The sequence below is a fragment of the Typopeltis vanoorti genome, chromosome 1, assembly GCF_054136105.1.
Source record: "Typopeltis vanoorti isolate ZY-2024b chromosome 1, IOZ_Tvanoo_1.0, whole genome shotgun sequence".
NCBI classification, from domain to species: Eukaryota; Metazoa; Arthropoda; class Arachnida; order Uropygi; family Thelyphonidae; genus Typopeltis; species Typopeltis vanoorti.
The window spans coordinates 23,755,037-23,771,804 of NC_143549.1; the positions used below are offsets into that span (position 1 = coordinate 23,755,037).

General features: G+C 35.1%; 1 protein-coding gene across 1 annotated transcript in view; it reads right to left on the reverse strand.

The window, feature by feature from the left end:
* Positions 1–16,768, reverse strand: part of HUWE1 (HECT, UBA and WWE domain containing E3 ubiquitin protein ligase 1) — a 1,068,888-nt gene that overhangs the window by 337,310 nt on the left and 714,810 nt on the right. Inside the window, exons 70-71 of the mRNA XM_090396304.1 lie at positions 8,039–8,204; positions 3,610–3,917 (exon numbers count right to left, since the gene is read on the reverse strand). Of these exons, the coding sequence (XP_090252430.1) occupies positions 3,610–3,917; positions 8,039–8,204 (474 nt within the window). The remainder of the gene's footprint in view (positions 1–3,609; positions 3,918–8,038; positions 8,205–16,768) is intronic.

Below are 16,768 nucleotides of genomic sequence, written 5' to 3' on the forward strand. Positions count from 1 at the left end.
ATCCTCAGTATAGAAATTCAAAAAATACTAGGAATAACATACAGTTAGGGCACATAATTACAATGGAATCTCAATGTGAGCGCAGTAACGTGTTATAGAAGTAAATTAAAATATAACTGAAAAAGATAAAAAATAAAAAAATAAAATAAAATATATTTTTTAAATAACATGTATAAAGAGACTATTATACACAATTTTGTATGGCAATTTCCCATACTTCAGGAATAGTAAGAACGTCGTTGCAGTTTAAATTTAGTCTGTGTAGTAGGGCTTCAGCACTTTCTTTATATAAATGTTCATGTTTATATAAAGATCTATGTAAAAGTTTTGACTTTTCCCAATGGATCCTATGGTTTGGGTTTTCAACTCTGTGTTGAGAGAGACCAGATTTCCATGGTTTGAAAAGACGAATGTGGTATTTTTTTTTTTTGTTTGGGTTCAAAAGTGAAAATTTTTTCTTCCAGGTGTTCTACTACAAACAGGTTTGATAGCTTTGGTGATAAAGGAGACCCCATTGCTGTTCTTTCTTCTTGCTTGTAAATTTTACCTTTCCAAGTGAAGTAACCGGATGTAATAACAAATTTGAATAATTCAACTATATCAGACGGAAATTTTTGAGTTAATTCTACTGTTTCTTTATGGGGAATGTTAGTGAAGAGGGAGACAATGTCGAAGCTAATTAACAAGTCAGTTTTTAACAGTTAATTGTGTTTTATCTTTGCATGAAACTCTGTGGAATTTTTGATCGAAGAGGCTGGGTGGCCTATGTGAGGACGGAGAAGGTTAGATAAGAATCTTGATAACTTGCAAGTCGGGCTGCTAATAGAATCTACAACGGGTCTGAGTGGAACATTAACCTTGTGAAGCTTAGGTAAGCTTAACTAGACCTCCTAATTCTAGGAGGTCTAGCATGGTATGTCTTGAGTTTTTTAGTTGTTTCTTCATCTAAGGAGGTGGTTTCATCAAGTAACTTATTTAATTTCCTGAGTTGACATTTTGTGGGATCATAATCCAGTTTGGCGTAAGTATTATGATCTCTGAGTAGTAAATTCATTTTTTGATCATATGAATTGGTATCAAGAACCACAGTGGTATTTCCTTTGTCAGGTCTGGTAATGATTATGTTTTTCTTAGGTTTTAAGGAGGTAAGAGCTTTCAATTCTGATGGTGGGATATTTAAGTCCGAAGATTTGGCATCATGGATTATTTTTGCTACCTCGAAATGAAACGATGTCTGTTGGCTTCAAGATGGCTGATGTTTCTCTCTATGTTATGTATGAAATCTAAATATGGGAAACATTTAGGTGAAATCACAAATTTATGACCTCTTGCTAGAACATTTAATTTGTCTGTTGTTAGCGGACGGTTAGATAAGTTCACTACCCATTTTTCTATCGGTAATTTCTTGATCTTCTTAGATCAATTTAGCAAGTTAAGGTATTTATTATGTAGATTAATATTGCTTTTATCAAAAACTTTTAACCCGAATTTTTTGAGACATTTATAATCAATTGTAGGCAGATCTTGATTTAACGTATTTGATAATTCTGCTTCTAGTTCCGTAATTTTTAAATAATTTGTTGCCAATTTATGCTTAGAAACTTGTAACTGATAAGTAGTAAGGAATGGTTTGCTTTCTGATATATTTTATGGGCACCTGAAGATTTAATAACTTCCTTTAGTTTTGCAAAAGTTGAAATGAGTTTATCACGTCTGCACTTTTTTAAAAAAGAGATTCTAGCAAGTAGCTTACCCTGTTTTAATTGAAGTTTGCCTAGTAAGTTGGTCTTCTGTGCTGTCAGTTCCCCATGAAGGAATAAGACGTTTTTATATAATGAAACCTATGGTGAATTCATTACTTTGTTACCTTCTCCTAAGGACAAACTCTCAGCTCTGATGTTACCTGGCATTTATGAGATCCCATGCTCCTGCAATGGGTTTTCAACTCTGTGTTGAGAGAGACCAGATTTCTGCGGTTTGAAAAGATGAATGTGGTCTTGATGTTCTGAGATGCATTTCTGAACAGATCTACAAGACCACATTCATCTTTTCAAACCGCAGAAATCTGGTCTCTCTCAACACAGAGTTGAAAACCCAAACCATTGGATCCATTGAGAAAACTCTAAACGTTTACATAGATCTTTATATAAAGATGAATGTTTATATAAAGAAAGTGCTGAAGCTCTACTATACAGATCAAATTTAAACTGCAACGACGTTCTTACTATTCCTAAAGTATGGGAAATTGCCATACAAAATTGCGTAAAAGTCTCTTTATATATGTTCCCCCCCCCCCCCCACAGTTATATTTTAATTTATTTCTAAAACACGTTACTGCACACATATTGAGATTCCATCGTAATCATGTGTCCTAACTTCTTCTTCAGCAGTCATGTGGTCTATCATTAAGGTGAGAGGTCATTATTAACAAGCAGGCTCTCAACAATCTGACCTCAAATATTCATGTTGATCCACCTTTGTAAAGATTAAATTCAACCATAAAAGGTATGGATTAAGGCAGATGAATGAGATAATCAATTTTCCTAATCTGAGTTAGCACAGATCACAGTGGCAAGATGGATATGCAGTAATAGGGTTTGTTTGCCTACAAGAATAGCAACTTCATGAGATGATCCACCTCTAGTTCTGGACTTATGAATAGTAGGGAAAGCATTCAAGTTGAGTCCTCATTGGGTTTTAAATATATCTTCTGCATAAAAAAAAACTGCAGAAGAACCTTGATATCATCAGTATTTTCATACAATTCATGACCATTCCATGATAGGAATTTTCCTGTTCATTTGCATAAATTTGATATCTGAAAGCTTACCTTTACAGCACAGTAAGGCTTTGAATCTCTGTGAAGATGGTTGAAGACTAGAAGAATTAAAGTCTCAAAAGAAATAGAGTAAAGAATGAGAGGAAAAAGAATTAAAAAAAAAAAAAAGAAAAGAAAAAGAGAGCTAGTATCACTTAGAGGTATCTCCCCTTCTATGAACAGATGTTTTATGTGGAAGGGTGTGATGCCAGTAAGCAGCTGTATATCCAAGTACTATACTACTCCTACGAAGAAATATTCTGAGTTCTTCTGTAATAAATATTCTTATTGTGAATTGTTTGTTTGCCAGAATAAACTTCACTTGTTTTTGTTAAAGAACTGCATGAACACTAGAGGATATTTTTTTTACAATAAGGAACCTAAACCATCCATAACTACTCCAAAGAAACAAGGTAAATTGGAACTACAAAGCTGCTATGCACATTCAAGTACTATAACCATTTCAGAATCTATCAGACATTTATGAAGTCAAGACCAGTGTCATCTTCCAAACATAACGCTACTTAACCGTGTAAGATGGAATAATATTTACATTACCCAACATCAGTTCTAAATGAAATATGCCATTCATTGCATAAATGCAGCAACAAAAATAAGGCCCACTTTTAAACAGTTGAACTTCTTATGCAAGACTGTATTAATATTGGGATATGTATCATAAGAAATAAACTTCACATAATATAATGCAGTTCTCTACTCCCTCATACACTATAACAGATATGCAACATAAAATTTATGTTGTTATTTCATATTAACATAGTAACACTTACCTTAATAACCCACTGTCGTGTAGGAGTGTGGTGACACAAATTGCGAAGCACGCGATGTAAACGGCCAGTATTCAGCTTTGGTTCATCAACAAACAGTAGCACCAAAAGACATGATAAGGCCTCATGATCTAATAATTGTTTAGCACGGAGGCTAAGGCGAAGGCGAAGGGTGCTTGGTACTGCTCCACTGGTAATTCCTCCAGCACCACCACTCACTCCACTAGTTCCACGGGATGATACAGTATTCCACGTCCACTGACCACGATGAGGAAGAGTATGGATAGTATATCGAGTAGTGCCCATTCGACCTTGAAAGGAAAATTAGTGAGGAATTATTCTAAATATTCAAAAACCATATTGTCTTGCAAGTAATAGTTACGTATAGTCTCTTGTTAGAGGCAAGAAAACAAAGCAAAAAATAGTTGAATTTGGCAAAGTAAATATTGCTATGTAAGTGAAACTTCTTTATGTATTCTAAAAGAGATAGAAATGCTTCTCCAGTTCGCTTTCATTTTTTTATTTATTTATATCTTTCTTTAAATGTTGCTTCAACCCAGTTTTTTTTTTAAACCTACAGTGCATTTATATCATTGTGGGCTAAGCATTCTTAAAGTACTCTAATAAATACATAACAAAAACAGGCAATTCCAAAAAAACATTGAGGAAATAGAGGAGAGGGTTCAGATTTTGTGAGCACTGAAATGAATGTGAAGGAACGTTTATTAACATATATTTTGAAATAACAGATTAACTAGGTGGGTGCCAGTAGCACATTCAGGATTTAATCTGGGGGGGGGGGGTTAAGTAGACGACGATTTGAGAATACATGCTATGCATCGCATATGACCTATGACTGAGCATTTGCAATAATCACTAATTCATAATAAGTGATATAGAAATAGAAGACATGACACAACATAAATAAAAAATGAATTTAAATTAGGAAATGATTTCTGAAAAATTTTCTAGTGTTTTTTTCCCTTTTTCTTTGGGGGGGGTGTCCCCCAACCGAGTTCTGAATCCTTGTGTTCACAAGCTTCTCTAACACCATAACCATGTCTCCAGTCAAGCAGATCAGCTTATAACTCAAACCCTTAATCTTATCATCCCCTTTATAAAGCTGAAGAATTTTGCCATCTTTCAACTGTTGGAATTTGGGCAAATCTAAGACTCATGTTAAAAAAAACTAAGTTAAAGCTGTCGTTTACTCGCTGGGTCATTCTCTCAATTCCCATGATCTTGTTGTCACCAAGTATACTCAATTCCGTATATACCTCTTGCTCAATCACAATCAGTGGTTTTCCCCCCAATTCTACTACTCAAGTTCTGGATTATGTTACAATCACAAGGATGATATATTTTAACAAACTGCTAAATTTAACACTTCTACTATATCGTCCTCAGTGTTATCATTCTCCCATTATCACTGACCAACATCATCCACCCATAATCATTCTTCCTTCTACTGCCCACATATTGAAAAAACTCCCTAGGATTTCTATTAGCCTCATTTGCTAACCGCTTCTCCTACTACATTTTTGCTATCCTTACCAAGCAAGTCACATTCTTTGCTTGCTCTTTACACTTCTCATATAACTGATTATTGCTACTTCTCTTGTGCCTCTGCAATACCTTTTTCTTCCAGATTACACGAAATTGTCCATTTTACACCTACTATTTAATTTCCTGACCTTTGGAGCATGTCCAATCACTGCCTTTGTCAGACAGTTCCTGAACAGAGACCAAGCTGCACTGATTTCCTTCTCATCCAATTCCTCATTCCATGATATCACTGCAAGCTGCCTCCTGAGTTTATCATAGAGGTCTACATATAACCCTTTCTCATAAAAGTCCTGATATGGCTGGCACCACCGAAGTGATAATTTTATGGTCACTTTCACCAACTGGAGAAAGATGTGACACTTCATTTACAATAACATCTTCTGATGAAATAATCAGATAATTTTTTGATTCCAGACACTCTCTCTTAATCCCAGTCGATATTATCATAACTGAAATTGTCCATAATGATCACCCTTTTCTTATTAGTCAAACCAATTTGCCTAAACATTTCCTTCTCACTGACTTTCACATTACCAGATCTACAGGAACACCCTACTAAATCTTCCATCATGTCTACCTCATCTTCAACACCATACTGCTTTAAAACCACCATTACCATTTCCTCCTTACATCTCCATTCTACATGGGCAGAACTTCTCTGCCATGACAGTATTCATGCTCTCTGTTGACATGGAATCTAATAAAGGAATCAGCAGCATATATCTTTGAACTTATATGGTGCATATTCCATTACAATTTTAATAAGAGGATTTTCATATAATGGGATCATTTTTGGTATGCATTCAGGGGCAAGTCCATTACAATTTTCCCCTTTCATTCACTCAATGGAGATAGCAAGCAAGCCATATTTTTCAGGAGTGTTGTAAGTGTGAGGAGGGACTGACATATGTGTCAATGTCCCAACTAACACTTTCTTTACAGTTGCCTTCTCAACCTAGAAGGTTTTAAGGGATGGATGTTGTTGCTACTTTTGTAGCATACTGCTTCCTTGCTTCTTAATATGTGATACATTGCCATGCTTATTTTCTCTATTTTAATTTTATTAGGATAGTAAGACTCAGGAGAAATAGAGTGAAGCATGCAGGAAGAAAACCATACTTTGGACACCCAATCACACAAAATGAGATTGAAGAAGTTATTACAAGTTATTATGACTAGTTCTAAAATCAGCAATAGCCATGATATACTATGCTCAATGGTTTCATTAATCCACAAAAAATTTGGAAGACAGTCTTCTTAAGATTAACTAACAACTGTAAAAAACTGCCATTTATACGACATAAAGGGTGCCAAGTAGGGACTTCGGGTCTTTTGTGCATTATGGTTTGAACTGAAGTCCTAACTTGGCACCCTGTTATGTCGTATAAATGGCAGTTTTTAACAGTTGTTAGTTAATCTTAAGAAGACTGTCTTCCAAATTTTCTTGATTTCAAACTAGGATCGTGTTACAATAAACATGACACGATCCTAGTTTGAAATCAAGAAAATGTCAGCCAATTAATAAACATTTTTTTATGATTTATCATTTTAGTATTGCAATACTATGAGAAAGAAATGAAAAACAATCAAACATAAGCCTGTTTTTTTTTTCTTTGTGTGCCATCTACTATCTGAGGTTGGCGACCACCTTGGCAAATTTTGAGTGATCCTCAGCCACTTTGAACAGTCCCTCAAAGCTCAACCAGTCCACTGCCTGATGTCTGCAAGTCAAGATTTTCTTTATCTTCCTTGTCATCTTCCGTTTATCTTCCCTTTTATAATCAACTGAAGTATCATTGTTTTTCATTATGAAATAGGTGACCAAGATATGTAGTTTTTTTTTTTTTTTATGGTATCTAAAAGTTCACATGATTTCCCCATTTGTTCTAGTACTTCCTGATAGGATGTTTTTGCTATCCATGGGATTTTTAACATTTGTCTGCATAACCACATCTCAAAGGCTTCAATTTTTTTTTTATTGATGTTGTCTTCAAGTCTGCACCATACAGCAGTACAGACTATACATAGCATTTAACCATGTGTACTCTCTTTAAATTGCGGTTACATAGTGTTGATATCATCAACACTATGCAACTGCAATTATGCAATAATTATGCAAGGAGAAAATTTTTTCTTGCCATTTCAATTCTAATTTTTATTTCCATTTCTGGATTGCATTCTTCATTTAACCAGCATCTGAGATATTTAAACTTAGTTGCTCTTGCTATTTGTTTCCCATTTAAAGAAAGTGCTGAATTAAGAACTGAGAATTAAGCCTGTTTACAAAGTTAAAATAAATAAGTAAACAATAAATCTGGCATCCATGACTTTTAAAATACTCTTAACATAAAAACATTCAATGCAGAAAAGTATTCGTCACCCAAAATAAATGATTCAAATGAACTTCATTAATTTTCCACAAAAATCTTAATGGATAAACATTAATAAATGCTGATTGAGGTTTCATAAGAAACAAAGATTCTCTACTATCAGATATAATACATATAAAACTCTAAATATAATCAAAATAAATTAAAATAAAAGAGAGATAGCTTATAAGGATTAAAAAAATACAAAGGAAATCAATTAATAAACAATACATTTTAAATTAAAAATAAAACTACATTTTCTGAAAGTTAAAATATCAGTTCTTATAAAAAAAACAATAATGAAACAAAAGATAAAAACAAACAAACAAAAAAAAAAAATTAAACAAGGTACGGCTACAGAGGCACTTTATTTTGAACAGGAACAGTTCCACAGCCAATTTAAACAGCATTTTTTAAAAATCCATTTCTAAATTCGATACTTTTTAGAGCATGGAAAGATTTCCTGTCCAATCATCCTCTGTAACCAAGGGATCTACCTGCAGAACGCAGAATACGGGAGAGGGCAGTACCAGCATGTGAAGAAAGAAATCGCTCCTGCATCTGTCGGTGACGTGCTTCCAACTCTCTTCGCAAAGCATGAGCTTCAGATGCAAGATCAGTTGGCAGAAGAGCTAGAAGACTATCATCCATGTCAGCTAATACCTAAGAAAATAAAGGAATTCTAGTGTTTATAATATTTATTGATTCATTAAAAGAGAGAAAGAGATAGTGGGAGACAAAGTTATGTTTAATGGCATAAGTTAATTGTTACCTTCCCCAAACCATTCAATACAAGCGACATATTATTGATCTATGGTATAATATTTAAGTAATGGCCTAACGTGTGCAAGAGAAAACTCTAATTATAATTTATTACTCCTATATATTTCCCTCAATATGTCATGAACTTCTTGCAGGAAGAAGGCAGCAGAACTGGTAGCATTTAAATTATAAGAGAATGAGTCATATGACATGCATATATCATATGTCTTAGTCACAGTAGGAGAAAACATTATTAGAGTTCAGAGATGTGAGAATAGATGTAAATTAACCAATTAAAAAATTAACAGCAATCACTCCCAATCTTAGAGATATAGAATCTGTCTGATTAAGATTAGAATAATGGTGCAGGGTTTAACATGATTTGATAAACAGATTATCAAATTTGAGCCTATTGTAGTGTAGTATGGTAAGGTTTCAGCAAACTCTATATCTAGTACTGATGGCATGAGATGCAAGGTCTGAACCTACAGATCCCTATAGTAGCAGAATGGCCAGTCTGTCCAAGTAGCAAATGACAAGAACAGGATATTTGATAAACACTAGGTAAAGATAAAGGTGGATAATGTACCTTTGATAGGTGATAAGAAAGATGAAAACTTCTGGGTTGGTTTGAAGGTGGTATACAAATTATATTTGCAAAACCTCCTAGCTATTTGCTCAGCTGTTCCTTTAAGGTAGGGTATGCTGGTCCTTTTAACATCAGATTGCAATCTGGGAGAAGGATAATAACTACCAAATATTTTCTGTATGAGGGTCTTGCTGTATCCATTAAGTACACTGTTTTATTTCAATTAATTCTAAAAGAAGACATTCAGAAGAACAAATTGTGCACACTTGGTGAATAAGGTTTTGAAGGAAGATGATGTGAAGATGTGTGGATATATCTACCAGTGAAGGATGGCTTACTTAAAATTCATGTTCATTAGTGGAATTGATGTGAACATATAGACTTAATTTTATCCAGCAATTGAAGTAGTTCTGTTTTAGAGTGAGACCAGATTGCAAAAGACATCTATGCTTGGTCAAGAAGAAATGGTGTGAGAAATCCAATCCTCCAAATACTCCATAAAATAATCTGCCAAAGCAGGTGATGTAGGACTACCCATTGCAGTACCCTCACAGTCTCTTAAAGTAATTTATTACATCAAGTAAAATAACTGGCATTGATAGAAAACTTGAATAATTTGATGATATCATCTGGGAAATTACTTGTAAAAGCTGAAAATTTTCCTGAAGTAGTATATTTGTAAACAGTGAAGCAACATTAGAGGGAACCATAATTTCAGACTCCTGATTTTTTTTTAAGTGAAATTATATTGGATATCTTTCAACACTTTTACAAAACTTGACTGAAAAAACCACCTGTTATGTCAAAAATTTTAACTTCAAAGAAAAAAATTAAAGATCTCAATCTTCAAGAGTCTGAAATTATGGTTTCCTTAATTGTAATTTCACTATTTACAAATATATCACTTTAAGAAATTCTAGCTTTTACAAGTAGATTTTCCTGAATATTCTGAAGATCATCAGATTATTCAAGTTTACTATCAATACCACTTATTTTACAAGCAGAACCACAAAAGGTTGCAAAACCTGTCAAAAATTTATCATGAGAGAGGTTAAGGGTTACATGAAACATTTTCAGGCTCCTCCACATTAACATTATCAAATTCCTGATGAATATCTGTTTTCATTAATACTGATTTAACACACAATTTTCTTATAAATTAGCCTGTTAATCTATAAGGACCTCACAATATTAACATACATTCTCGTAGACAGGCTTATACGTTGGTTATGCATTACTAGATCACTTATGGAATTGACAACGTAGATACGAATATAAATTAAATTACATTTTAATAAATATTTCCGATATTTCGGCACCATCATATTGCTATCTTCAAAAGGAACTTACAAAAAAGGCACGTGCACGTAGGCACTACAACACAGTAACTGAGAATGAAGTGATGACGCTATTGTTCTCCTAAAAGTCCTGATGGTAATCCCCTAGCAGGCTAAGTAGGTGTTCTTGGCCGTTGGGCTGAAGGTCTGCTGATGTAAGCCTCCCAAATTTGGGGCAGTCATACAACCAAATTTGTTGAGGTTTGGAGAGTTTCTTAGGGCTGAGGCTGATTCCATAAATAGTCTTTCGAATTTGTATTTGCTACAGTGTATTACTGTAGCTTTCTTCCACCGTATTCTGTGGTGTGTATCCAGAGCATGGTCTGCAAGACCAGAATGGCTGTACTTGTGAAAACGGATGTAGTCCTTGTGTTCCAAAATTCTGATATTCGCTGTGCTGCCCGTTTGGCCAAAGTAAGACAGTTTGAGAACAATAGCTTCATCACTTCATTCTCAGTTATTGTGTTGTAGTGCCTATGTGACATTGCCGAAATATTGGAAATATTTATTAAAGTGTAATGTAATTTATATTCGTATCTACGTTGCCAATTCCTTAAGCGATTTATTAACATACATTATATTTCAATTTTCAAAGACATTTCCAAATTGCATCAATGCACTTAAATCTTGGTTCTTTGGATCTTCTTGCTATCATCTTAGCATTAAACACCAGTTCTACTCCTACATTCCTGAATGGTAACAATGTCAAATTCATCCTAATTAATATCTTCATTTTTCATATGATTTGGCCATTGAGGCAATCCCTTCATTTCACTAATTTTCCTCAGCATTCTCCTATCTGTGGTCTCTACCTAATCATTATATCTAGCCCAGCTGTAAGATTCATCAGTTAAAACTGAAATGAACATGGTTTTCTACATGGCTATTTTAACATTTTTCCTCTTTGAACTGAATATAAATTTATCCATTAACTCTGTCATATGCACTTTTCACATTATGTTGTCTATTTTCATATTCAAATTACCATCTTCACTAATTATTTGGCAAATAGTTGATATACATATTATGTTTTACTTGTTCCATAGGTCCTCTATTCATGATCCAACTTTAATTTTTTAATTTATGTTAGCTGTCATTCCCAATGACTCAAAGAATTCCTTCATTTCGTCTTTAAGAGAATATTCTTTGGCAAAACAGACATAAAAAGTCATTGCCCACCACTTACTTTAAATTACCTGCCATTCAAGAAAATTATTTACATGTTTTGTATTGAACACTATAGCTGCTTATTCCTTTTGTCCACTCCACAGCTTATTTTGCATTTATTATATAATGTTATATTCTTTTCTGAATACTCCTATCTTTATATTTCCTCTAGGACATCTTTATATTTTTGGCAGATCTTGCTTAATGATGGTGCTCATCTCCATTACTCCCATCTAATTTATCTAACTCCAGTATATATAGTCTGATACTGTTATCATTTCATTGATTACTTATGCTAGACAAAAGTGATCAATAGAATGATGTCCAACCCTGGTAGCTTAAATTCCATCCCTGCCCTCGCACTGTGTCCTTTCTTACTTCAACCTGTCCTTCAATAAAGATTATTCATCCTATGGCCACTGCATTAAACTGCTGATGCTCATCATTTATATGTTTCTTTAAGCTCCTCTGGCCTACAACAGCTATAACTTTGTCCAGTTAGTCTCTATTTCAAAACAAGTAGCTTGGACAAACGCCACTGTGGTACTCAATCTTAAAGACTACACAGGTAAGCTCAAGGCTTTATTATTAGATCGTTCCACTTACCTCCCCATTGATTACAATCCCACCAACTCACAAATTAGAAAACTCCATAGGCTCCTTAAGAAGGTCACTTCTTGGCCTGTGGAGATTACCAACAGACTAAAACCCTATAACTCAAGACCCCATCGCATATATGGGCTCCCAAAAATACACAAAGAAAATGTGCCATTACGTCCCATAGTGGATGGCATTGATTCCCCCACTTACAAACTAGCCAAGCATTTAGCCAAAGCGCTCTCACACTATACTGGCAATACACCATCACACATAAAAAACTCAGCCCACTTCAAAGCCAGTATAGAAAACCTTACACTCCAACATAATGGCATAATGGTCAGTTTTGATGTCTCCTCCCTATTCACGAATGTCCCCCTCAAAGAAACCTTAGAGCTAATCCAAGCTAAATTTCCTCCTGATATCTCAGCCCTATTTCAGTTTACAATAAACTCAGGCTATTTCGTTTGGCAGGAAAAATTCTACAAACAGATAGAGGGGACAGCCATGGGTTCACCACTTTCCCCACCCTTGGCCAACTTCTTCATGGAGATGTTTGAAGAGAAAGCCTTAAACTCAGCCCCACAAAAACCTACCATATGGCTTCGCTACGTTGATGATGTTTTCGCTATTTGGCACATGGCCCGGATTCACTCCTCTCCTTCCTAACACACCTGAACAACCAACACCCTAGAATGAAATTCACCCTGGAAAAAGAGGAAAACAATAACCTCCCCTTCCTAGACACACTAGTCACCTGCCAACCTGATGGAACCTTGGTTTTCTCAGTTTATAGAAAACCCACCCATACAGGCAGATACATTCACCAACAATCCCACCCCCCCCTCACAACAATATGGAGTTATTAAAACATTATTCAACAGGTCAAAAATAATCTGTCCTAATGATCAAGCCCTAACCACTGAACTAAATCACATCCGTGACACTTTCTCGGCCAACGGCTACCCCCTCCAAAAAATACTTAACCCAATTATCCACAACCCACCACCCCCTCCCCTTCACAAAAAAAATTACTCTAAATCCATCACTATTCCCTACATCAGAGGCACCTCGGAAAAAATCAATAAAATCTTAAAAAAACATGACCTGACCACATGTTACAGACCACATAAAAAACTGGCATCCCTTATCCGCTCCACCAAAGACCAACCACTTCCCCTAGACCTACCTGGTGTATACCAGGTCCCTTGCAGCTGTAAACTGTCCTACTTTGGCCAAACAGACAGGACAGCAAATATCAGAATCTCAGAACACAAGGATTACATCCGATTTCACCAGTACAGCCACTCTGGGCTTGCAGACCACGCTCTGGATACTCGCCACAGAATAAGATGGAAGAAAGCCACAGTAATACACCGCAGCAAGTTCAAGTATGAAAGACTATTCATGGAATCAGCCTCAGCCCTTAGGAACATGCCAAACCTCAACAAATTTGGATGCATGAAACTGCCCCAAATTTGGGAAACTTTTATCAGAAGAACTTCAGCCCAAAGGCCAAGAACTACCAATATAGCCCGCCAGGGGGCACCATCAGGACTTTAGGAAAACGCTAGCTTCCTAGCTTCAGTCTCATTTGCTGTTATTAGTACTTGTGTGCACCTGTCTTTATTGTAAGTTCCCAAGAAGATGGCAACGTGACGTTCGCCAAAATATCGGAAAGTATATATTAAAGTTTATTTAATCTATATTTCTAGTATACGCTGTCAATTCCTTAAATATTAGTTATCATTCTTTTTATCATACTTGCTTGGCTCATGGACATTTACATACCTGATACTAGTTTTAAAATTTGAGCATTTATTCTGTCAATGAGCAACATTTACTATTATTATTATTAAGAGAAATCTCTAGGGAGTAAGGGACTCATCGAGGGAGCTGACATATCAGCTGCACCAACTGTCACTTTATTTGAATTATTCATACTACCTCACAACCTCCAGAGGCAATCCATTCCAATCATGCACCATGATATGAGAGAAAAATCTAGCTCTCACCCCTTCACTGCATTCATTCTCAACATCCATGGATATCCTCTTTTCATCTCTCTCCACCCTCTATGAAAGGAAAAATTCCATCTGCTGATATCCTGTATATATGACCCTTTCAGAAGTTCATAGTGCATGGAACCTACAAATTTTCAATATGTCTTCATAATCTGAATTCCACAATCCTGATAACATCTTTAATGCATTCATTTGATCTCTAGTCTGATCAGTTTCTTCTCCATAATCTTACCAATATAAGATTGGATCTCAGTACCCCAACGTGCATGATTATACTGTCCGACCACAGATCCTAGAACCCTGGCTGGCAAACTGCCAAAAAGAGTTAATTCATGTCGAAATGTTGAAGGAATAAACGAATTCATCACAACATGCGAAATCATGTGCTTCCAAATATTGTACAAGCAAAATAGCTACCACTTTAAAAACTAGAATTTTCATAAAAGAAAAGCTAATTTCCTGATGTATAATAATAAACACTCATTCCACAAAACACATTGATTACCCTATTATCAGAATAGATTTGCCTTCTGCTATGCACAGAAGTGTCAAGGGTCTCACATCTGTCGTCAGACAATACATTTACTAGCAAAGAACTGATAGCCATTTTCACATGCCCAAAATTCAAGCCTATTCAAATCATTCTGAAAGTACTGCATATCAGTCCACTTGATTACCCTGCCTATCTATGCAACATCAGGAAACAGCTGTAGGTCACCTGTCAAAACAATGTTATTAATGTAAAGAATGATTAACAATGTACAAAGGACTAATCCCTGTGATACACAAATGGTTACCTTAAATGTGGTCATCTTCGGTTGACCTGCAGCTTCTTGGTTATAGGGTGCCCACTCTCCAACCAAGAGGCTGAGGGTTTGATTTCTGCTTTAGGCATGAATGTTTGCAATTGCAGATTGTCTTTAAGTAGGAGATGAATTTCATTGATTTCATTTATTGGAGATCTGAAGTGGCTTGAGAAAGTTCCATGTTTAGTTGCTGGAGCTTTTTGGACTATGCAAAAAATAAATAAATAAATAAAAAACAAACAAAAAAAAACATTGGCTGATCTGTGATATGAAAATGAACCTTTCATGGGTGAGTGCCATCCACAAAAAAAAATTATTCGCACCCTTACTACATTTACTTGAATATAACTCGTCATTGCGTATAACTTGCACCCCTGATTTTACTTTACAACAAAAAAAAAAAAGAAATTAAAAAGGTTTGCATATACCTCACACATGAAAAAAGTTTAAAACTTTAAGAAATAGATTGTGAATGCTATGGCAGTTCTAAATATTTTGGAATTCAGTTGAAGAAAATCAGCATTTAAACTCAACAATCGTCAACTTGCCTTTGTTGTTGAGTCATTCGATGTTTTGTTAATACTGCACCAATATATGCATAGAGGTGGAATCAACCACAAGAGGAAATGTGGGAGTGAGGGCATTAAGATTAAGACACCATCATTAGAATTGTTGACAACTGGATTTTGAGAGCTTGCTTGGGTATGATATACCAGAAATAATTACAGAAGCATTGTTGCTAAAAGATTCAAATATATAATTCAATAATAAAATAGATTGGGATATATTGGCCAAAGAATTTAATAACACATTTAGCCAACTAGTTTCACCAACCTGACTGCTGGCTTCATCTGGGCATACATAAGGTAACAAAAAACAGCTTAGAACTGGTCAAGAAAGAAACAAACAAGTACTAAACGTTATAACCACATGATTTAAACCACACGAACAAGGCATGTTGTAAATGCCAGGATGTTTGAAGAAAGCATTGTTATCCTTTGGTGATCTTAACTATTGCAGACTGTCTTAATTGGTTTGAAACTTATTTGACACTTATTTCATATGGTTTAAGAAGTGTTGCAATCGTCTGTGAAACCATCCCAACATAAGGAATGGCAATGGAAGATTTGTATTGAGTTTCTTTCAGTTGCTGTTGGGAGGGGTTGGAGAAAAGTATCTTTTGAATTAAATTTTTTGGATAGTCATTGTCTTTCAGGGTTTCTGATATGCGAGTTAATTCATCCTTGAGAGTTTTCTCTTCTGTTATGATGCGAGTAGCTCTGTTTTTGAGCATATGTATGATACTCTTTATGGGCATATTTGAGATATATGGTGTTTCGTAAGCACTTGTTTTGTAATTAAGGCGTCTAAAAACGGTAATTTTCTCTCTCTTGCAATTTATAAGGTGAACTTTATTTTTTGATGGAAAGAGTTTATCTTAGTTAAGAAATCCAAAAGTGCTGCTCCTATGTTTCTCCATATGATGAAAATGTTGTCAACATATTTCCACCAAACCACTGGTTTTGGGTTTAATTGTGAAAGAATGTCTTTTTCTAGTTTCTCCACTATTCAAAAGCAGCCTCAATAGGAACCAAGGTCTTCCATGTGTCCTTGCTGACATATGGAAGACCCCCATAAGATCACTTAGCAGACCAGAATTCAACTTCGCTGCAAATTACAGAACGCACTTGCATAACAATATCTTACATCACACATGTTCTGTGTTTGAAGTAATGAGTCTTTTGAATTTGTATAATGCTTAGTACTCATTTATGTTTCTTTCTTGACCTGTTTTAAGCTGTTTTTTTTATCACCTTATGTATGCCCAGATGAAGTCAACAGTCAAGTTGGTGAAACTAGTCAGCTAAAAGTGTTATTAAATTCTTTGGCCAATATATTCCAGTCCAATTTTATTATTGAATTAAAGTCGGTGGTCAAAAAAATA